The following is a 21,986-nucleotide window of genomic DNA, read 5'->3' on the forward strand; positions in this document are numbered from 1 at the left end:
GTAACCCCAATGGGACACAGTGCAGAATGCTACAGTGTGCTATTCAAGCAGAGCACAGTCGGACAGAGGTCAGCACTCTCACCGTTTACGTCCACTGTAACAGTAAAAATCTTTTTCTGGTTTTTGTATGTGATGTGTTTCATGTTCCCTTAATGAATGTAGCATAAAACACTAACAAAACACTAGCACATCTGTTTGTCAGTAACAGGTTTATGCTGCTAACTTTAATTTATGCAATCACTCAATAACATGGCCTTCAAATTCCCTCTCCAATCACCAGATCAGAATCCAAAAGAACATTATTTTGGATGTGATATATGAAACAATTTGCAGCATGTATGCACAACTGAAAAATGACCAAATCTGCATAAAAAACAAACAAAATGTGGTATGGTTGTTGATGGTATGGCTGACTGAGGATTTTTCCAAAGTGCCGATCTACTGGGATTTTTACTCACAACCATCTCTAAAGTTTCCAGAGAATGGTTCAAAACAGGAAAAAGTGAGCAGTGGCTCATGGTGAAAATGCTTTATTGATGGCAGAGTTCAGAGAAAAATCACCATATTCGGTCAAGTTGATGGAAAGGCAACAGTAAAACAAATAACCGGTTAAAAGAACGGGCTTAGAGGGCCCCTAATGGACCACAGCATCAGATGAACACACCAGGTGCCACTCATGTCACATAAAGACAGAAAGACAGTGAGATGAAAGGATCAGAATTTGGCATAAATACTTAGTGTGCATAAATCCTGATGTTAGGGAAGGGTTTAGGGTATTTTTGAGCCCCTTAGTAATAGAGTATAATTATAATGTTGAAGTCTTCAAAAGCATTGTTGCTGACTCTGTCCACTGTAAACATCTTATAATGGCAACGCTCAGTCCTTCACAGCTCATATCATTACAGTCTGGTCTCTCAGTTCACTGTACTTAAATGGTACTTCTGGGATGTGGTGGAAGCTAGGAATCAAATCAGTAAGGGGCTGCCCACAAATGTGCAGAAACTGTAATAATAGTATGTCGTTTTCAGCCAGATCTCTGAGGGTTGTATCCTGCACTTGCACAATGAATAATTAAGGCAGAAACCAACACAGCTATAGCACAATGTAACTAAGAAAGGATCTGACTTCTCCAGTGCCGCCATAATTCCTTGTTATTGACCCCACACTGACCCATTATGTTCTCTTTCTGCGTTTGTATCTTAGCTCTGTCTTCGCCTCTCTTTGTAGTGCATTTTGTATGTGATTTCAATTTACATTCCAGTTTATTGTTCATTTGAATTATTATTGTTACTACATTAGCAAATTGCATTACGAAGCTGGGTAAAACCCATAACCTTTGGTAGAGTTAATAATTTCAAATAGCTCTAGCTAAACAGCTCTGGTCCATCAGCCTGTTCCACATCCTTATTTCTTCATTTCACACAACATGGATATGACCCTACAAGTCTGACAGCTGGTGGCTTTCAGCTTCTAAAATATGTTGTAAAGAGTGGTTTTAGAAAAACATCAGGATGTTGCTCTTTAATCCAAGGTGACTGACTGTTCTACACTTGGAGTAGCTCAGTAGTAAATTCAACGGGTCCAGGTGCCATTTGACATCATGGAATCTAACACTAACAAAAGCAACTAAAAGTTTAGAAGTGCTCGGACCTTGGCTTAGATTGTTTTAAATCAGAATTGGATGTTTTTAATAATACTCACAATGATGTCTAAATGAACAAAAGCACAGTGGCCATAGTAATTAACTTATTTTCTTCAAATTTGATCGACTAAATAATCATATTTTTATTTTTATTTGGAATGTCTATAAAATTGTCAAGCAATTTACATACATATTTTCCTCTTTGACTTTGAATGTGAATGATATAATAAAGATATATTACTTCTCATTCCATTTCTGGTGCAATGACAGAGAAATGCAAATGTTTCCTGAGCTGCACCTCTTTACTAGTTCTTTATTTGAGAACAAGCAATCACTGACGCAATTTCCTACAGCTTTGAAATGCTCTAGGGGAATGAACTTGTGTAGTATGTGTTATGCAGAGTATGTTTTGTGTAATGATTATTCCAGCGTTGCTGAAAATAAAAGTTTTATTAAAAGTTGCATTTGTTTCTAACAACGCGGACTGTAAATTTAAAGTCTACATCTGTATGTGTGTGTGTCTATGTTTGTATCCAAGAGCAAGCGAGTCACAGAGACAGAGAGAATTGGAGGAAACAAATGGGAAAGACAGCCACTCTTAGTATGGGCAGGTAAGGTCAACAGTTTGGTATGTAATTAGACTCTGCGCCTTTCGTACAAATGATTGTTTTGCATCTGCAGAGTCATGCAATCAAGCCCTTTTTCGTTGTGTTTTTTTTTTAAACACACACACTCATACACATCCATCGTCGAGTTACACATACACACAAATAGAAGAAAACAAGGGTTAGACACAGGCGCTGTTTTATTCATGCTGATGTGATGCCAGTGGACATGCACCCGTGAGGAACACTGCTTTTCTCACCTCACACACTTGCACACAAGTACACACAACACACACAACCCCTCCACAGTCACCTCAGTTCATTTCATTTCATCTAGCTATGTACGCTCACACAGATGTATGCTCACAGAGAGATCCTGATGCAAAATGTTTCACTGGGGTTCAACCCAGGGAGCCAGATGGGTCGAAGGTGGACTGCACCTCCTGCTCAAGTTTTATGAGCGTGCTGTTTGGAAAGTATTTTTCACTCTTTGTTAATGCGTATATTTGGTGTTAGTATGGTCATATATTTTAAGGACTGCTTATATGTACATACTGTGTATGTAAAATATGTCTTTATAAAAGATTAAAGCAATCCTCCTTTAAGTACACAAATTACTAATGCACGCAAAGCCTAGCATGCACAATGGTTTCATCCTCTTCAATTCTTTCTAATGTAGGTTAATATATACCCATTACTTATTTATATTCACAGTACATGTGATCATTCTTGTGCTAGTTTTGAGAACTTTATTTTTATAGTACAATGTAGATATAATATAATAATAATATAGTTTGTCATTTACATGAGATGCATTACTGTAGCTGGAGAGTTAGCCTCGCTAAATGCAGGTATTATAATTAAACTGAAACAGTTTAACCTCCTAGGACCTAACGTCCACATATGTGGACATCACAATTTGAGGTCATTATACTGCTGCTGTTCTATCAAAATTTTAAACTAATATCCTCATATGAGGCTCTCATTTTTCTTAGGAACAAAAATCTGGTAAAAAAAAAAAAAAGAAAAAAAAAAGAAAAATCTGTTAATTCTTTGTTTTTACATTCATCGGGTCCCAATCAGCCCAAATATCAAAGAGAAATTAAAAATGCATGCCGTGGAAGAGTGCGGGTCTTAGGAGGTTAAGTACAGAGTACAGATTTTTCCATTTTAATCGCTCCGTAGAACTTAACTGATGATATGAAGTCAGAAAGCAGATTCTTTATATAAAGTTGCCCCTACTCATCAAAACCATTTTAAAGGGCAAAATTACATGTACTGAATCTCTTTCTCCTTCTTTGTCACATACAAGATATATACGTGTATTTACAGAAATAGTGAGGAAAGACCACGCTCTAGGCTCCTTTGGACTCAAAAGTGGGTGGGCAGAGGCATAAGCTAATCGCTAGGCTTTTGCCCATCAAGCTGGGATTCCAGTCCTGTCTGAACTATTAACATCTTTTTTTTCCTTTTTGTTTTCAATGTTTCCTTATTTAGGATAAGGCACAAAAAAACTACTTGTTTCAGATTACAGAATACATGGCCCAAAATGTATTTTGTAACGTATTCCTTTGCATTACTCAACGAGAGTAACTTATTCTGAATACTTTAGATGGTTACACTGGATTGGTTTAAGAAATGGTAACTGTTTTGGTTAAAATACATCCTTTTGCAGGTAAAACAGAGTTCATGTACTAAACTCCCTGTAAAACCAGAACACCAGTGGCATTGTAGCTGAGATGGCTCAGAAAACCACCTCACTTCACATGTTATTGCTTGTAAAATGACAAGTGTGACCACGACCTTGAGCTTCAGCACAATTTTAGTGAAGAGCCATTAGGTAATCCTTCTCTATAGGCTTAATAACATTTTGAACAATACTGTAGGAAGAGTAATATTTATTGTGAAATGTGCAGGTGGAAACACGGTCATCAGTTGCTCATTCAAATGAGATAAAAATGATACTAAAAGGGTGCTAAAGTGTGTGTGTAACAAGTTTGGAGTTGGCTTAAATGTTTCACAGAGTGAACAAAGGAAAGTATGGCTTTAGTTAATTCCAGTGTAAACAGAGTAAATTAAGAGATCATGTGACTAACCACAACAAACAAAAGAATGACACGATAAACATAAGTAATGACTCACTGGTGATTCATATTATTTATGCTACGGCGTACAGGGCAACTGATGGTAATGATAAAATGTGTCCATGTTGCCTGAAGTGTTTTCAGTCACCAGCATGTTTTGCCTGAAAGTGCTGCAGTGAAAATAGTCCCTACATGTAAACAAAGTTGAATTTTCCCAGCTTTGAGGAGGTGTTCATGCATTATAACAACATCATCATCTTCACATGACCTTAGGCTCTCTTATATTTGTCTTGGGAAAATAGCAAATAAAGACAGAAAAATCTAGAGTTTGAACACTGAGAATCCAGCAAGACAGGAAAGATCTGAAAATGTGGAAATTCTTGATGACAGTCGGCTGATCAATGCTCTTTGAGTATACTACTGCAATCAGTGATAGACTCTGACGAACCAAAGGACACATGGGTGCTACTTTCATAAATATAGCATGGTCTTATAAGCTTTAGTTTTATCCATTTCATACATAAAATACAGGAATTTTATGTATTAGATTTTTTTTAAATGCCAGTTTTAATAAACTACATAAATGCATTTTAATAGATAATATATCAAACACAAGTTTACATCAAAACATTCATCACACTAAACGAGAGTAGCCCATATGGTTGCTAAAACTATGTTTTAGAATGACAAGAGACATTGCTGTCAAGGTATCATTGAGCAAGAGAGGTGGAACGTACCTGCTCGCTCAGTGAAGGTCACAGCGGATCACCAAGAACATATACTGCATGTATAAATGCACATTTTAATAAATGCCCAGTGGGAGATCTTGGAGCTTACCTGGGGTCGTGGATGTCCTTTAACAATACACTGAAGCACTAGTGTGTCTCCTTCTTTGATGGTGTAGATTCTCTCACTCATGTTATCATCTTTGACGTTACATGCTGCGCCCGAGTGCACAATCTGGGCGTTGGCAGGAGCTGTGAAAGAAGGCATGGACACACACACACATACACCACAACCAAGCATGTAGTCATGCAGGCACACACATATACACACAGACAAACACAAAGGAAGAGAAAACCACATTACATATTTAGTAACATTTCAGCAGCAGAATTAAAGGTCATAGTCTTGTGGGTGTATGTGTAACACTAGTGCTAGTATTGATGACTCAGATAAATAAATATATCACATTACTCCTTTATCTGCATGATCTGAGTTGTCTTTTTTTTCTGTACTTGTAGCAGTGTCATGTGGATCAGTGTCTGAGGGAATGCGGACATTTATTGGGAAACTGAAACGTTGGTCACCTTTAGAAGTTCAAAAGGTTGAATCTTCACTCTGGACCAATGTTTTTGTCTTTTACAGATTTAGTTGTGCGGTAATGGAAGTTTTATATTTTAGACGTTACAAAATAGGTTTAATAAAGTTGGTAGTTGTAACCTGTGTCAGTCTGCATTATACTATCATGTGGAAAAAAATCAAATGGACTCGTATGGCTTGTTTAGAAGGGTTGCCAAGCTGAAGCCTTGTTTCTCTAAAAAGAACATGACAGCACAACTTAGGTTTGCAAAGTTGTATCTGAGCAAACCATAAAACCCCTGGACAAATTTCCCTTAGACAAACAAGACCAAAGTGGAAACGTCTGGCCATTATGCACAGCACCGTATTTAGTGAAAACCAAAAAACAGCATTTCAGTAGGTGATGATTTAGACTTGCAATCACTGACTGAACCATGAACTCCTCTGTATACCAAAGTATTCTAGGCTGTGATGTGAGGCCAGCTCAAGCATACCAGTAAATCTCCTGTCACGGTCCCCGTGTCTCTCTGGTTGGCCCACGCTGGCTACAGGTTTTGTTGTTGTTAGTTTTAGTTTTTTTGTCTCTCCTCCTCCTCTCTGCCTGGGTGGAGCTCATTACGGGCTCTCACTCTTGGCCCACGCACCCCTGTGGATGGTGTCCACCTGCGGCTGATCTGGCTGATTTCCCCAGCTGCTATTTAAGGCAGTGGCACAGAGCAGCTCACCGCTGGAACGTCGAACCACCTGAGTTCGTGCTCGCGGCATATTCAAAGAAGAATCGCTTACACGTGTTTTATGTTGTGGAACTAACCTTTGACCTTCTGTCTGTAGATTCTGGACCGAATCACCGGACCTGTCCAAGTGGGGCAGTGTGTGGAGTGTTGGAGCGAGTGCGGCTGAAGAGGAGTGCGTGTGTGCGGAGGAGCGGTGGCGGTGACTGAGTGGAAGAGGAAGCGTGTGTGTGGATTCCCCCCCCCCCTTCTCTCCCTGGAGCCCTGGACCCCCTCCCAACTCACTGTACATATATTTTGCACTAAGGTGATCCCTATTGTAAATAAATCCCCTTTTGTTTCCTTGAAAGAACTGTCTGCGCGTGGGTCCGTTCAGTAGCCATGACATCTCCAATGGAATAGCTGAGAAAGAAAAAGAATCAAGGTGTTGCAATAGCCCAGTTAAAGTCCTAACCAAGTTCAACCCAACTGAAATATTATGGTGAGACTTTAAGAGAGTTATGTATAAATGAAAGTCTGCAAATCTCAATAAACAGAAGCAAACTTTTTTATGAAGAGGGTTTGAATATTTTTGTTGTAGAAAATATCAACAGCTTATTAAATTGTCAGACTTTTTTCTTCAGTCCAGATGTTTGATCTTCTGGTCTAAATTGGATCCAAATGGAACAAGTGGTCTATGGCCCAAATCATGACCAAAGATACAACTAATTCCAATTTCAGTTGTTGATTTTGATCTGAAAAAGTCTAAGGCTGGTTCATTATTGATTCCCCCCCACACCCCCCAAAAATAAATAAATAAATAAATCTATGTGTACAGTATTCATAAGAAAAAATGAAAACAAGATTATCTGTCCTGTTATAATAATCAACAAACTCCCACATCTCAATAAAACATGGAGTAGAAAGCAGTTTGTGGCATACTCTGAAGCAATAATGTATGACAGATGCATGATGGGAACTCTTTGCGGTGACAACATCTGCACAGCACTGACCCATGTGGAGGCTGGCTCGCGTGCAAATAGACTCAGATGGCTTCACCTCCCTTATGATGAGGTAAGACAGGAGGGGGGTGGGAAGAAATGGAGACAGAGCGAGAGAATCAGCGGGTGAGGAGGAAAAGGCCAGAGAGGAGTGTGAAACCCCAGAGAGAAACATGGGGGACGGGGCAGCACAATGATGTGATTAGCATCGATTCACAGGGAGAACAAATCTTCACTGTGCTGTACGACTGTTATCATTGAACGGACAGGAAGAAAGTGGGCGGCCTGTTCACCTTAAACTTCAACTCGATCAGACATAACAACAGTTGGCGTGATCCACAGCCAGAAATCAAGTTCAAAATAAAAGAAGGTTTAAAATCTGTCTCTCTATGTTCCCGCTCATGCTAATAGCTTAAGGTGTGACAGCACAGCGAGTGTAACTTTCTGCTTATATTTGTAATTTTTTAATGATATTTTCATTTATGGGATATTTTTTTTAATCCCCCCCAAAAAGAAGTAAAATTGATGAAAGAGAAGACTGTAGGTCAAACTGACTCCCAGTTGCAAAGACGTGCTTAATAAAATCTGTGATTTTGGCTTTTGGCTGTAGCTTTCTAAACCACATTGGTACTGTCAGTGACCAGACCTCTGTGCCCACAAAAAGCAATCTGTGAATCTTGTTGTTTGGCTATCATCATTTTGTTCTGATTTTCTGAAGATTTATATTTTAGAAAAGAAAAGAGGAAACGAGAGCATTTGTGGTATGAGCGCAGTTACTCATTTCGTGTACGTATTACAGTAAGCACATGCTGGCTGTGTGCACCAAAGGAATGTGTGTTTGTGTGTTTGTGATTGTAAACGAAACTGTGCGCTTGAGGAGCTCATCAAAAAAGCAGTCAATCATTTACTGCTTCAGTCTTGTACTGAAAAAAAAATCATCCCAAAACCATTTCTTCTCTAACTTCTCCCGACTTTGTGCTAAAAGAACAAAAAAACACTTTTTAAACATATTAAAAAGTTTGAAATGTAAGCCAGATTTAAATGCAGTGCTCCTTTTTCTTGGTTATGTTGAAATTCATTTAAATGATTTAACAAACGCAGGTCTTTTCAGCACTCAAGCTGTCTCTAGTTCATACACCGAACCACATTTAGACAAGGGAGCCGCTCAGTATAAATGCAGGCTTTATGCAGGAGAGTAACCAGATCACGTGGAGCAGTTGAGGGTTAAATGCCTTGCTGAAGGGCACACTAATAGTAGTTTCAATGGGAGGGGAGATCATGTCTAATTTATCTGCTATTTTCTAACATTTTTGCTGTTAGGTTACTGTTCAGTAAAGTGGATTTTCCAGTGACAAGTATGCTGTAACCTTTAAGCTTTAACATCCCGGCATGAATCTCTCCTGATCAATCAATTAAAATGTAACCCATAAAAGGATAAAAACCTAAAAATTACTATGTGGAGTAACAGAGCCGGGTTCCAGATGTGTGCTGCACTATCGTGAAAAGATGTCGGGCTGATATAAATGGTGAATAATTATCTCCTTACAGCTTATTGGCGTGTCTGCATTAGTTTGCCTCTCTGGAGAGGGAGGGAGGTCGGACAGAGCGGCTCCTCTGTCTGTTCTAGCCTCCGGCAGCTTGGCTGCTTCAACTGTCTGATCGACTAAAGAAAGGGAGGCTGCGAAAGAGGAGGAGGAGAGAGATGCAGAGAGGGTGAGCAAAAAAAAGAAGGAAGAAAATAAAACAGGCAAGAGGAGGAAGACAGAAAAAACAGAAACTTACAGAAGGGAGGAAAGCATAAAAGGAAATGGAGAAGGATTCAAGTGTGGGGAAAAATAACATTGCATAGATTTAGAAAACAGGTAGGCAGAGAACCTAAATGAATAAAACTGAAAATGGAAAGCAGGGACTAAGAGACAAATTACTATATCTATATATTTAAAACTAAAAAAAAATTAAGCGGAAAGGAAACTTAGGAAGATACAGAACAAACAAGAAAAATTGGAATAATCATAACTGTAAACTGCAGACCAAAGCAGGTGAAAGCCAGAGGAGAGAAGGACTGAGGGGAAGAGAGGCTGGTTTGAGGGAGACTCCTAGCCCAATACAGACAAAAACAAAACCAAGAAATGATGAAAATAAAGCAAGAGGGCTCAGGCTGCATGACTACAGATACACCTCTTCTCTAGTTACACTCTAACAAGAAGAAAAACCCAACTACAACTAACTAACTAACCCAACAACCATGAGAAAATCATTATGTAAGATAAACATAATTTTACCTGCCTATAATTTTCCACAATCCTACATCTGGTTGACAACTATTACAGTTTGATATACCCTATAAAATGTCCATTTACTGAATATACATTTCACATACAAAAAACAAAGACCATCACACAGGCGTTCATGTTTTCTGATCAACATAGCATAAAGAAGCAAGTCTGTCTCTTTGTTTCAGTTAGTACGGAAAGAGATCATCAGTCATGGAGAGCTGGCGCTTTGACAGTAAACTATCCGAGTCTGATGATTCATCGATCAAAACTGTTCTGGTGGAAACCGATTGAAGGTGTTGTCCATGCATTATTGGAAACTTTTCTGAGACGTTCAATGCACATTAGTTGTAAGTGAAATATAACTATCGGCAAATGCCCTGTCTGATTAATTGATTTGTCACTGCCTGCCATGTTTGTTTTTGTTGAGGGGACAGGACATATCTCACCAAAACTAATGATGAGACAGGAGAGCTGGTGTCAAACTGCACTGACAGCTTGACAGAGTGCTGAGCAGCATGTGTGTGATTGTGGTCGAAAGAGTGACTGAGTGTGCCCGCTCTGGTGAAATGTGAGTGTGCATACACGCATGTGTAAGTGTCTGTGTGTGTTTTCATGTACATTATACTGTATCTTGCCAGAGGAATCCCAAGGAAGGTGATGAATCCTGTCGAACACGAAGCCACGCCGAGCATGATTGATATGCGTAGTTACTTTATGGGAGCCTCTCATGCATACAGATGAGTCCTGACTCAATTCACTTCATTCACAAGAGACCATTCAATGCTGTGGCCTTTCCTCTGCTATCACAACATAGGGTTTGAAAATAAGGAAAGGAAAGGAAAGGAAAGGAAAGGAAAGGAAAGGAAAGGAAAGGAAAGGTTGACGAGCAGAAGGAGATAAGAGAGTGGGGGCCTGAGAGAAAAGTCACAGAATTTATTGATTAACTGCAATTGAGGGAAGTGTTCATTTGACCCACAGAAGCACTAATCACACACACACAGTCTTCCACACACAGAAAAAACAGCCTTATGGCCAAAAGTCTGTGTGACTCACATTGCCTCAGTATTTTATCAGGATTTTTCTGTGCAGACAGGATGGAGGAAGATCAAATGGTTGATGTCATGACCCCATCCTTTTCATTTTGGCTCGATTGGAGCTCTAGATATCAAAACGCATCAGGGACATTGATTTAACTTTTGACCTGACCATTAAATGGCAGTTATAAATGAAAGGACTAACCTTCACTAACCTTTTCATTCTTTCAATCAACTATAAATGGCTGTTTCCCTGCTTACACACTCACACAAACACACACACAAAAGAACAAGAAGATGTTTTTCCTTTTAACTGTATCTTACTCTGTAACAGTAAATAGATGCAATGAGCCTCCCTTAAACATACAGATATGATTTTCATTGGTACTGAATTCAGTGGGAGGCTTTCAAGTCTAGACTGTTCTTGAATAAACACTAGCTAGCAAATTATTTTATTTGTTTTAGGGTTTTTTGTTTGTTTTTTTTATTTAACTGCCTTATGATTTTATTTTGATGCTGGTTTTGGAGACATCTACAAACCAATTTCTCAAAAAATGTTAGGAATTTGTGTAAAATGTAAACAAAAAAAAGAATACAACTTTACAAAATGCTTGCAATCTGTGAGCTCTCACACATGTGTAGCGGCGCACACATTCAAGAATCACTGCATAAAGGGAAACGTAATATATATCCTAGTAACACAGTAACAAAAAGATGGGGGGGAAAAGGAAAAGGGACATTCTTTTCAAAAGAAGCTTATTACATAACGTATGTAATCTCTACATTCACTCTGTTTAACTCATAATTTGTTTACCAACACTTAAATAAATGTCTCTGATCATGTCTCCGTAGATTTGTATGCATGTCTCTCTTTCTGAATCACTGTACAGCCTGTGTGTTTGTGTGTGGATGGTTCAAATACTGTAGCTTATATCTTTAGTGGACGCTCGGCTGTTTTATATATGTTTTTATGTGTCATAGGTGTTGTAATTGCAGGTTATAATGAATCTGTATGGGTAAATATGGCATATTGACATGATAATCCGAGCACTCCTATTTTTTAAGTAAATCTTTATGTTTTTATAAACATGTTACAGCTATAATGTATCTGACGGCCAGTATGATAGCCAAAACAAATACACTGAACACTAAACAAAAACATTGAAATAGGGTCTGATTTAGTGTCTCATAGTGTGTGATACACGCTGTGCTACCTAATGCATGTGGACCTGTTTGTCAGTGAATGACTCTGTGTTTTCCACCACAACTACTGCAAGAGGACAAAGGGATTGCGCGTTCAAAAAATGTCAGATGACAGCAAAAGCCAATAAAGGTGGATCACTGGAGAGCAGAGGGAAGATTGGAGTGGAGAAAAGGTGGAGAAACTAGAAAAAAAGCACCTGTAATGGAAAACAGATGGGTAGGAAAGGGGACAGCAGTTTCCTGGAAACACTGCCGTTTTTATATCCAAGAAGAGTGACTCTTCCCTTTGACATCGTGTGTAATATCTATTATTAAAAGGCACAGAACATGGAAATTCAGAGGAAAGGGAAAATAAGAATTCGTGAACTCTTTAACTTGTCCATTCAGGTTTTCTACACATAACTGGGCATTAACATCAGTCAATGAATTTTGCCTTTTCTTCTCTTTTATACACACCTCACCCTCAGGTCCAAAAATATTATTTGTCCACTTTTTAGCTGCTATAACTAGAAAGAAACTAAAACAAAAATAAAAATCTGATTAATTCGAAACACAGTCCTAGTGTCTTTAATGCAGGCCACACGTGTACACACACACACACACACACACACACACACACACACACATATATGTTGCTTTATATATGTTGCTTTGTTATTTTGAAGAAAAAAGTTCATCGGACGACATGTAAGAAGTGAGGGGAGTCAGAATTGACACTGGTAAACGGTAAACGGTAAACGGCCTGTATTTATATAGCGCTTTACTAGTCCCTAAGGACCCAAAGCGCTTTACATATCCAGTCATCCACCCATTCACACACACATTCACACACTGGTGATGGCAAGCTACATTGTAGCCACAGCCACCCTGGGGCGCACTGACAGAGGCGAGGCTGCCGGACACTGGCGCCACCGGGCCCTCTGACCACCACCAGTAGGCAACGGGTGAAGTGTCTTGCCCAAAGACACAACGACCGAGACTGTCCAAGCCAGGGCTCGAACCGGCAACCTTCCGATTACAAGCCGAACTCCCAACTCTTGAGCCACGATCGCCCCATAGCGAAGTGATTGGGGGTTTGTAGAACGTGGTCAAACATACTCCTCAAAGGAGTGTATTTGCTGCACTTGAGCTATCCCAGGATGAAAAGATAAAGAACAAGAGAGAGAGAGTTCCAAAAAAAAGATGCACACTGCTTAGATCTTTGGCATAGATGGACAGAGGAGAGTATGGAAAAGGCTGGGAGGACAGAGAAGAGAAACAAAAGAGAAATATGTGACTGGCATTCTCTTTGTGCAAGCTCCATTTACAAAGACCGCTGAATCTAGTATTCGCTGTGTTGATACTGACATACTAAAGAGAATATTGACAGTGTATTTAATGCCAGATAGCAGTTATATTAATACGTACAATTTAAAACATGTGTTAATAATTATAAGTCAATTATATATTGATTATAGATTTACAAAGATGCCTGATCATTGTATTTGAATGCATGCTATTTGCACCTTAAGGTAAGTAATACAAATTGCATTTCACCTTAATACACTTGCATATCTTTTAATCAACCCAACACTCTACACTTAAAAATGCACAAAAATACAAGTGTGAATATAACTGAAGTATTCATTTATTTATTTTAAACACATAAATTGACAAATAAAATTGCGTCGCTGGATGTTGGAGTGTTTAATGCAAATTAAGCTGAAGTGAAGTAAACAAAATATTCAATCACCTTTAATTTGAAACTCAACAAAACATCAGTGTGTGCAGTTAAGTCACAACAGCATATATTGATACCTTGATTAAAGTGTCAAGTGTTGCTCAGAAGTAGTAATCGACAAATCCATGCAAGTGTACACAAAGACACACACGCACTTTGCTCTAAGTAAAGCTTAGTGCTACTAAAAACAACACTAAACATCTTGCTAGGGATACAGGAGCACATCACTGCTTTGTGTAGATTCCTTAAATTCATTAAGTGCAAAGTCACCATGATCCGAAGCATAATGCTCCAAGTTTGGATGATCTGACATTAATAAAGAATGACGTGAGACTTCTTAAATGCTGTCACTGGGAATATTAACTGCGAAAAACCTTGTGATGTTGAATGGGTAATGTTATCTCAATGTCTCACATCAGCAGACCTGTCTTACAGACACATGGATTTCTCTCTTTAAACTATAAGACCCCCTTTTAGGGCCTTTTTAGCAGATATCCACATCGAAATGCACAAAATGCACCAAATCACACAAACATTTGCATCAAGGTGCTTTATACTGTAAGTTAAAGACCCTACAATATTACTGAGGAAACCCCAACAATCAGATGATCCTCTATGAGGAAGCACATGGCGATAGTGGGAAACAAAAACTCCCTTTTAACAGGAAGAAACCACTGGCAGAACTAGGCTCAGGGAGTTGCAGCTATCTGTCTGATTAAATGCAGAGTGATGTGTATAATGTTGTGTACCAGTCCACATTAGTAGCAACTAAAATATTATCAAAAATGTTAAAAATGAAAAGAAAATTCAAGTAATGTCTCTTCTATGTGCAAATGATTTTTTAAGATTTACATTTCACACTTCCTACATCATCATTTCCACCAACCAATGGTGCTTCAAAGCAACACAACATCTGTTAACCCTCCTGCCATCCTTTAAAAAACTCACACCCATCACCCTAGGGACCATTCTCAGCCACGCCATAAAAAGACCATATATCCATATTTTATTCCACTTTAAATTAGCCAACCTTGTAAAACTACTTCTCCCTGAAATATTCATGTAAAGTTTTAATTATATTTTCGTTGTTTTAACCCTTCAAATCCCAGTGTTATTACATGAGTGCCCTGTGTTATAAGCCCCAAAAACCAAAAAACGAAACTAAATATTTCCACAAAAAACCAGTTGAAGTAATATGTGATTGTCATTATAAGTAGGCCTTTAGATGGACCGAAGATTGGCACCAACATACATTTTGACCTGCCATTATTTTTTTTGCATTTTTTTTGCAATTTAAAAATTAAAACTTCAAGGCCCTGAGTCTTCATTGACATCCAAGAAAAGAAGAAAAAATAAAATCATATGATGATAATTTGGGGTTGAAAAATAGCGTTTATAATGGAAGTCAATGGGCAGAAAATGGTCTCCAGGGTGATGGGTGTGGGGATTTCTGCTGCTCAGCCATTTTAGGCTGATTTAAGGAATTCACACTGGAATATTAACATTGACAGGTAAAAACTATCCTGTGGCAAGTTTGGTTATATTCCACTGAACACAGTGGAAATGGCAGCCATTTAACACATAGCAGTGGCACAAAAAGGTCCCAAGAAGGCAGGAGGGTTAAGACAAGAAAATAGCCCACAACAAGAGCATTAAAAAGAGCAAGATAAGACGAGAGAAAGGATAGTAACAGCTGGTGAGGTTTAGAAATTGCACCAAAGGTTTTGCCTTCATTGCGTGTGTGTGTTGGTTCTTTCTGTGTTGTTACAGCATATGCCACAAAAAGCACCTTGGGTGTAACATATGGTTAGTCAATGTAGCTTTCTGGAGCAGGACAGTCAGGATGAAGTAGAGATATAACAGAAAAAAAGAAAGCAAAAGATAATAAAATTAAAGGGAAATTGAGAGCAGAGGATAAAAGCACTGTATCTAGGAGCAAAGACAGAGGTAGTGAAGACAAGGCATGTGCCTCACGTCATCTGCCTGCCTGACAGTCAACCTGACCTTATTCTACTCACCCATAATTCTTCAGCTCCCTTTGATGGCATACATAAACACACACACATATGCACATTTACACACAGACTAAGAGCACAAGAAAAACACTTAATGTGAACAAAAAACAAAATGTGTGTGCGTGTGTAGGTGTGTGTGTCCGTGTACACGTCTGTATATTTCCAAGGAAACTGCGGCAGAGCATCCGACAGTGCTTAGTGATCAGTCCAGGTGAAGTGGTGAGAAGGAGGGAGGCACTAAGAAATGATTTCGATAAAGAGGAGAGAAGAAGAAGCGCTCGAATGAAAGGTCAGAGTCAAAGCTGGAGGTAAAGAGAAAGCCACGAGTGCGTGTGTGTGTGTGGTGGAGGAGTGGGCGATCCTCAGAAGTACCACAAGAACAAGCTAGATATTATGGTTTCCATCGGTTTTAACAGTCATGCCAATAAAGTGACTGAAATTGGAAAATTTAAATTTACAGAAGTGGGAAGAGAGAATGACAAAGAGCAGAGAAATGCTGAGACAGACTTCAATAAAGACACACAGATGAAGAAAGGCAGAGATTGAAAGGTCCTAACAACCGTGATGTGTAAATCACGTATAGAGCGAGACTAGGAAAAGGTGAAAAGGAGAAAGCATGAAGAGCAGGTAGAGATACAGACTGAATGATGACACCGCAGCGAGTGAAAGACAGGGAGAAAAAGCAAGAAGGGCAGCAATTATCTTACATCTAGAGTCTAACTCCCTGCTTGTCAAAACAGCTAGACTTTAGATATTGATATTAGTCTCGCTGGTGCTGTTTTACTCATTGATAAATAATACTTCATTAATCTGTCACACTTCATTTAACGCAGGCCTTTTTGAGCTGCCATTAGGATTTAATGAAGCATTGACTCATTATAAAGGCTGGATTCAGCAGCAGTAAAGAGAGACATAATTTTTTCATGTACAAGAGACTTGAAGGAAGGAAAAAGAGAGCTGTGGATGAAAAGACAAAGTTTTTTTTTTATCAACTTAAAAAATGTGACAGGGATCCACTGAACGACTGGCCAGAGATTAGAACTGGCTAATTTCCAGCATTCTGGTCATTACTGGTGACTAGCTGGTCAGCCTCATGTCTGTCCATTTACAAGCTGGTCCATTTCATGCATGCACAGCAAGGTCACAGCAGTGCAGGCAAATAGCTGCATGCACATAAACGAGACATTAACACGCTTACATCCTATTTTGTGTGGAAGCTCGTCACTGTCACTGAACACACAAAGCAAGGCAAGGGTGTAACACCAAAAAAAACCACCACCAAATCATCCAGGTGAACATGTAGAGACTTGGTATGAGCAAAGAATTAAAACAGTTAGAAGGAAAATTGTGGAGAAAGTCAAAAAGAGAAAAGGGTCAATGACCTCATATCTACTGAATTTATAGACACACTGGAAAATGATGCAAGTAACTGACATTTATTTTGTTATATAAATCTGCTGCACCTACTTTAGTAAGGTGTCAGGTAAACGTGGGTGTGCAACAGCTCTTTTTCAGTTGTTGCAAGTACATAAGTCCCTGTAACTTACTGCAGTTTAGGTAAATTGTAAGTTTAATAATTTCTTTTACTATGAAAATAATATTTTGAAAAAGAACAACTAAAGAAATGCAAATTTTTGCTTCTACAGCAGGGAAAATATTTAATTATTTGATCCTCTGCTGAACATGTAAGATTGCTCACTATCAAAGACATGAACTATAATTTCTATAATGAATCACATATAAAATGACCAGCCTCGGTCTGGTTTCCCATGCAAGAAGCTGCCTCATTGGATGAGGATGATTGTTAGAATGGTGGTGGATCAGCCCTCAAGGGAGCTGGGACCACAGTCACCAAGAACACTGCTGGGGAGGCAACACTGCAAAATTTTGCAGTACCTTATAAGCGCTAATGGTTCAAAGAAATTCATGAAGTCATTACTGGATAAGGTTAAATGAATGCTTGGCTCAACAGTGCTCTGACTTTTTGTCAGCCTGGCTGCAGTACTGAAGAGAAACGTAGGTTTTTTTCTTAAATCAGTGATAAATAGTAAGATGTTCTAGTTTTAGTTTTGCTTTATAGAGCAACAAACTATTTTTCAGGCAAATTGAAGATTTTCTAAATTAGCGAGATGTTATTTCCTCTCCAGCACACAAGTTATCTGCTTTTAGGTGCGCATTTGAGAGTTATCGATGGAGTCAAGTACTTCTGATTTGTGGCTTTCTTTCTAAGAGGAGCCACAGCATTCAGAGTCATATGCAGTAAAGATGTAAAACTATTAACAGTAATGGAAAGTATGTAATTATATGGTGGAAAAGCAGAGCTTAAAGTGCTCGACCCAAGATACAACATCCCAGGTAACGAATACTGTTCAGTTTTATTATGTGACAATACTGTGCAGCTCCTTATTGGAGATTATGTATGGGAATTTCAGGAGCGAGACCACGCCTCCAAACACGCTCCTTCCGGTTGTCATCTATATAGGTTCCCCAGTTCTGCAAGCTGTTCATTCTCGTTTACGTGCCCCACCCTCTGCCCCTCTTTGTTTTCAATTCTTTAACTTCTTCACTTCTATTTAGTACACGGGGATCTGCTTGGCCCGGGAGCCGTCGCCAGTCCCCTTCGAGGCCTTCCCCAAACCGCAGCTCAATTCATGTCCAAGGCATTCACCTTTACCTACCAAAATGTTGTCAAACCTAAAATGAGGACGTGGGCCCAGCTAGTGAAACAGTTATTGTTAAACTAATGTGTTAAGCAGATATTTTGACACGTTGGATAAAATATGGATTCTATTTCTTCTTTCAATGATTTTGACCTAAATATGTGCAGTAAACTTTTATCTGTTGGGTCATAAATGCACATCCTTTATTGGTGAAGTGTGTCTAGTCTTGCGATCAACTGCGAATGTTACAGTAATATATTCTGTCACTCCGTCCAGCTATTTGTTATTAGTATTCTTGTGCCAAATGTTTATATTTTCATTAAACAATGCAAATAGTTTAGCTGAATTTCATCCACCAATTTCATTCACTAGAGTCGGTTTTTTGAGTCCCTGGGCACTTTTTTAAACAAATGAGGGTCAAATGAATGAAAGTATGCTAATTTCTGGTGGGGAAGTAGAAACTGATGGGGGAAATGGAGGACAACAAAGGCAAGCACACTAAGGAGCTAATTGTTTGAAATGATACATCAATAAAATAAAAAAATATATGTATATAAAATACAATTTAAAAAATTAGAAATAATAGTAATTTCTTTCTCTCTCTCTCTCTCAAACACACGCACAGGAACACAAACAGACACTGCACTTAAATGGATAAATAATTACTTCTTATTTTACCTTTATATTGGTATTTATTTATCTGTTACATGGCTATTGTTATGTATCATAAACTGTCAGTCAAGTTGTTGCCCATCTGCTGTATTGTGACAGTATTGCATTGTGAATTATTCAGTGAGCCCCATTCCTTGGTGTCACTAAATATACAGAAAACTTTCTGCATGTGTGCTGCGCTCAGTTCTCAGTTTAGCAAAAAAAAAAAGGAGGGGCACTGGAAATTCATGACACAAAAGGGCAGATTATCTGTTCAATGAGGAATGTAACAGAAGAAAATAATCTATCATGAGCTTTCAGCATGAACTGAAAATCTATAATGCAGAACAGCTAACAGTCTCTGTTTAATTCCTTAAGAACAGTTCAATTTTTAGACAAAAGACTGTAATATTATTCTGTTTTCACACTTTGCCAGTCCCCCTACTGTTGTGAGAGACTGATGTGCAGGAGCACAACATCTGCTGTATATGGCGAAGACAAGTCATGATAATTGCAGTTACTAAAAATGTTTGTAGGGCGAAAAAAAAGAAATGAAGAAGAGACATGTTAACAATTGTTAACATGCACTGTCATCTAGAAACAACTCCGCTTGGTAATACACTTAGGATATATCTGCTTTTCAAACATGTTGCAGTGATTGCATGACATACACAACAAATATAATCCTTCAAAAAAACCTGCCATCTCACTTGTTTTACATGATCTTTACTGTGAAAAAGGTTGGAAAGGGAGGGGGTGCACACTGCATTTTCTCCTCTTACTCTTAGTCCAAAAAGTGTTTGCACAAAGTCCACAATATTTATCAGTGTTATATCAAAATCTACATTAACAACACACAACAGCATCAGTCAAAGCCAAAATAAATGTATCTCACAAGACAAATGAGATTTATAAAAAAAAAACAGTAAAATCTAGGTGCTCAGAGGGGTATTTAGTGGCCTGTAATTTATGAATGCAAAAAGCTTGCCTTTGGTTAAGACTCCTTTGTCAGTCACCACTTTGTAAAGATTGCAAATGTTTGCAATGTAGATTCGACGAAAAGTAGAATTCATCTCAAAGTATGGATGTATGTGCATGTGTGTAACACTTAGTACAATCACCTATGATGAATCATCAGCTCTAGACCTGCACTGGATAAGCTCTTAGATGAAAATGGAACAGCAAGCGAAGCACTAAAAGCTGACAGCTGGTCGAGGATCGCCAGGATGTTGCTTTTTGACTTGAACGCCAAAGATGGGTCACTTTAAAAAAAATAAATAAAAAAAAAAAAAAAAACGGGGGATGTCAATGGATTAATTTGAAGTAGGAATTGTGCTATACCAGAACCAGTGTGTGCTTTCTGGTTGCTGAATCTTATTTCACCATGTATTGGAGATGGGAGACAGTGTACGGCCTAGACAGGCCATCCATCTGTCACCGGGATAATACATCTAAACAAACACTTATGGAACATTTCCACTTCACATAAGCTGTATTTCACATATGCCGTGAAGGGAATCAAACACAAACAAAAGGATAGCACATAAACTCCACAATGTGAGCTTTGCTCTCACATTCTGACTGGCTGGCAGGCTTTCTAATGCATTAAAGTTTCTCTCTCTTTAGTGTTTGTTCCACATGTCTGTAAATTTGGTTTTTCTTTTCATTAAATACCAACGTGTGACCTAGAAACAAATATGGTCAGCTGTCTCCTAGGATGTACAAAATGTCACAGTTTCTAATTACAACCCCAATTCCCAAAAAAGTTGTGACACTGCGTAAAATGTAAATAGAGAATGCAATCATTTTGCAAATCTCATAAACCCACATTTATTCACGGTACAACCTAGAAAACACCGAGAAAATGCATTAGCTACAAGTCATTGCATTCAGTTTTTATTTACATTTAACACAGCGTCACTACATTTTTGGAATCGGGGTTGTATTTAGAGAAGAAGCAGTTATCTGGTATTCTGTCTATAATGGAGAGGCCAGGAGAATAACACACTGAAAGCTAGAATGTCAAAGGCTGTGATTTCTGCAAATAAATAGTTATTTAAGGAAAACATCTTTGAAGGGTAACATTATTATCAGTACAATTCATTTTTCATAAGCTTGCTAATAGCTATATAATCTTGGCTATATTTTCTATTCACTCTGAATCTCATTTGAAGAATAAAAGTTTATTTTGAGAAACATGCAACTTTCTGTCTGACCCTAAACTTTTGAGATAGTGTTTGAATAAGGCTGTTCATTAGCTGGGAGATTAAACAAAGAAAAGCTGTATATAAAGTAGAGATGGACCGATCCGATATTACGTATCGGTATCGGTCCGATACTGACCTAAATTACTGGATCGGATATCGGAGAAAAATAAAAAATGTAATCCGATCCATTAAATATCACGAAAGCACCTCACAAAACTTGCAACACACCGTAACTCACCTCAGAACGTTAGCATGTCGGAGCAGTATGCATCACGTGATAGAGCGGCTGTGGCATGCGGGACCTGTCGGTGGTCTGGATAGCATGTGGAGCTTCGCTAGCAACCCGGCATTTCATCTCCGACAAAGTTATCCCCGAGAGAAGTAAAGCAAGTGTGTAAGTCCATCTCTGAATGTTTGTAAAGCATTCCTGCGTTAAGCTTAACAAACGATATATGGAGTGACTGCCTCTTCTTGCTGCTACTTCAATCATGAAACTGCTTAAATGATCAGCTGATCGGCTTTTCTGTCGCGAGTCCGTGTCTCTAGTTTGCTTTTGGCCCACTTTGCACCAGAAAGAGGAAACCAGCGGCTGAACAACAGCAGCACGTTTAAGCTTGATAAGCTGTTGTTAGAATTTATTTAATATTACTTTCTACACCAGGATCTTTTTCTACGTAGCTGACGCTGGTAACTGTGCAGGGGCGGATCTAGCAAAGTTTAGCCAGGGGGGCCGATAGGGCATTAACAGGGAAAAGGGGGCACAAAGACATACTTTTCTTTCTTATTCTCATTTAAAATGTCTAGCTTTTAATAAATAATTATCTGACACCCAAAGTTTTAATTTGATGTAAAATGAATAGAAGTCAATTACTGTAT

General features: G+C 38.6%; 1 protein-coding gene across 3 annotated transcripts in view; it reads right to left on the reverse strand.

Moving 5' to 3' along the window:
- The window catches only part of mdga1 (MAM domain containing glycosylphosphatidylinositol anchor 1), a 216,138-nt gene that overhangs the window by 134,161 nt on the left and 59,991 nt on the right, over positions 1 to 21,986 (reverse strand). For 2 of the 3 annotated variants that reach the window (XM_085266885.1, XM_085266889.1), the window contains exon 3: positions 5,169 to 5,308. The exons of the other annotated variant lie outside the window; for it this stretch is intronic. In XM_085266885.1, the coding sequence (XP_085123011.1) occupies positions 5,169 to 5,308 (140 nt within the window). The remainder of the gene's footprint in view (positions 1 to 5,168; positions 5,309 to 21,986) is intronic. 3 annotated transcript variants of the gene reach the window in all.

The sequence above is a fragment of the Mchenga conophoros genome, linkage group LG1 (genome assembly GCF_057382185.1).
Source record: "Mchenga conophoros isolate Kocher_MC1m ecotype Shallow Benthic linkage group LG1, M_conophoros_male_GT1.1, whole genome shotgun sequence".
In the NCBI taxonomy this organism is placed as follows: domain Eukaryota; kingdom Metazoa; phylum Chordata; class Actinopteri; order Cichliformes; family Cichlidae; genus Mchenga; species Mchenga conophoros.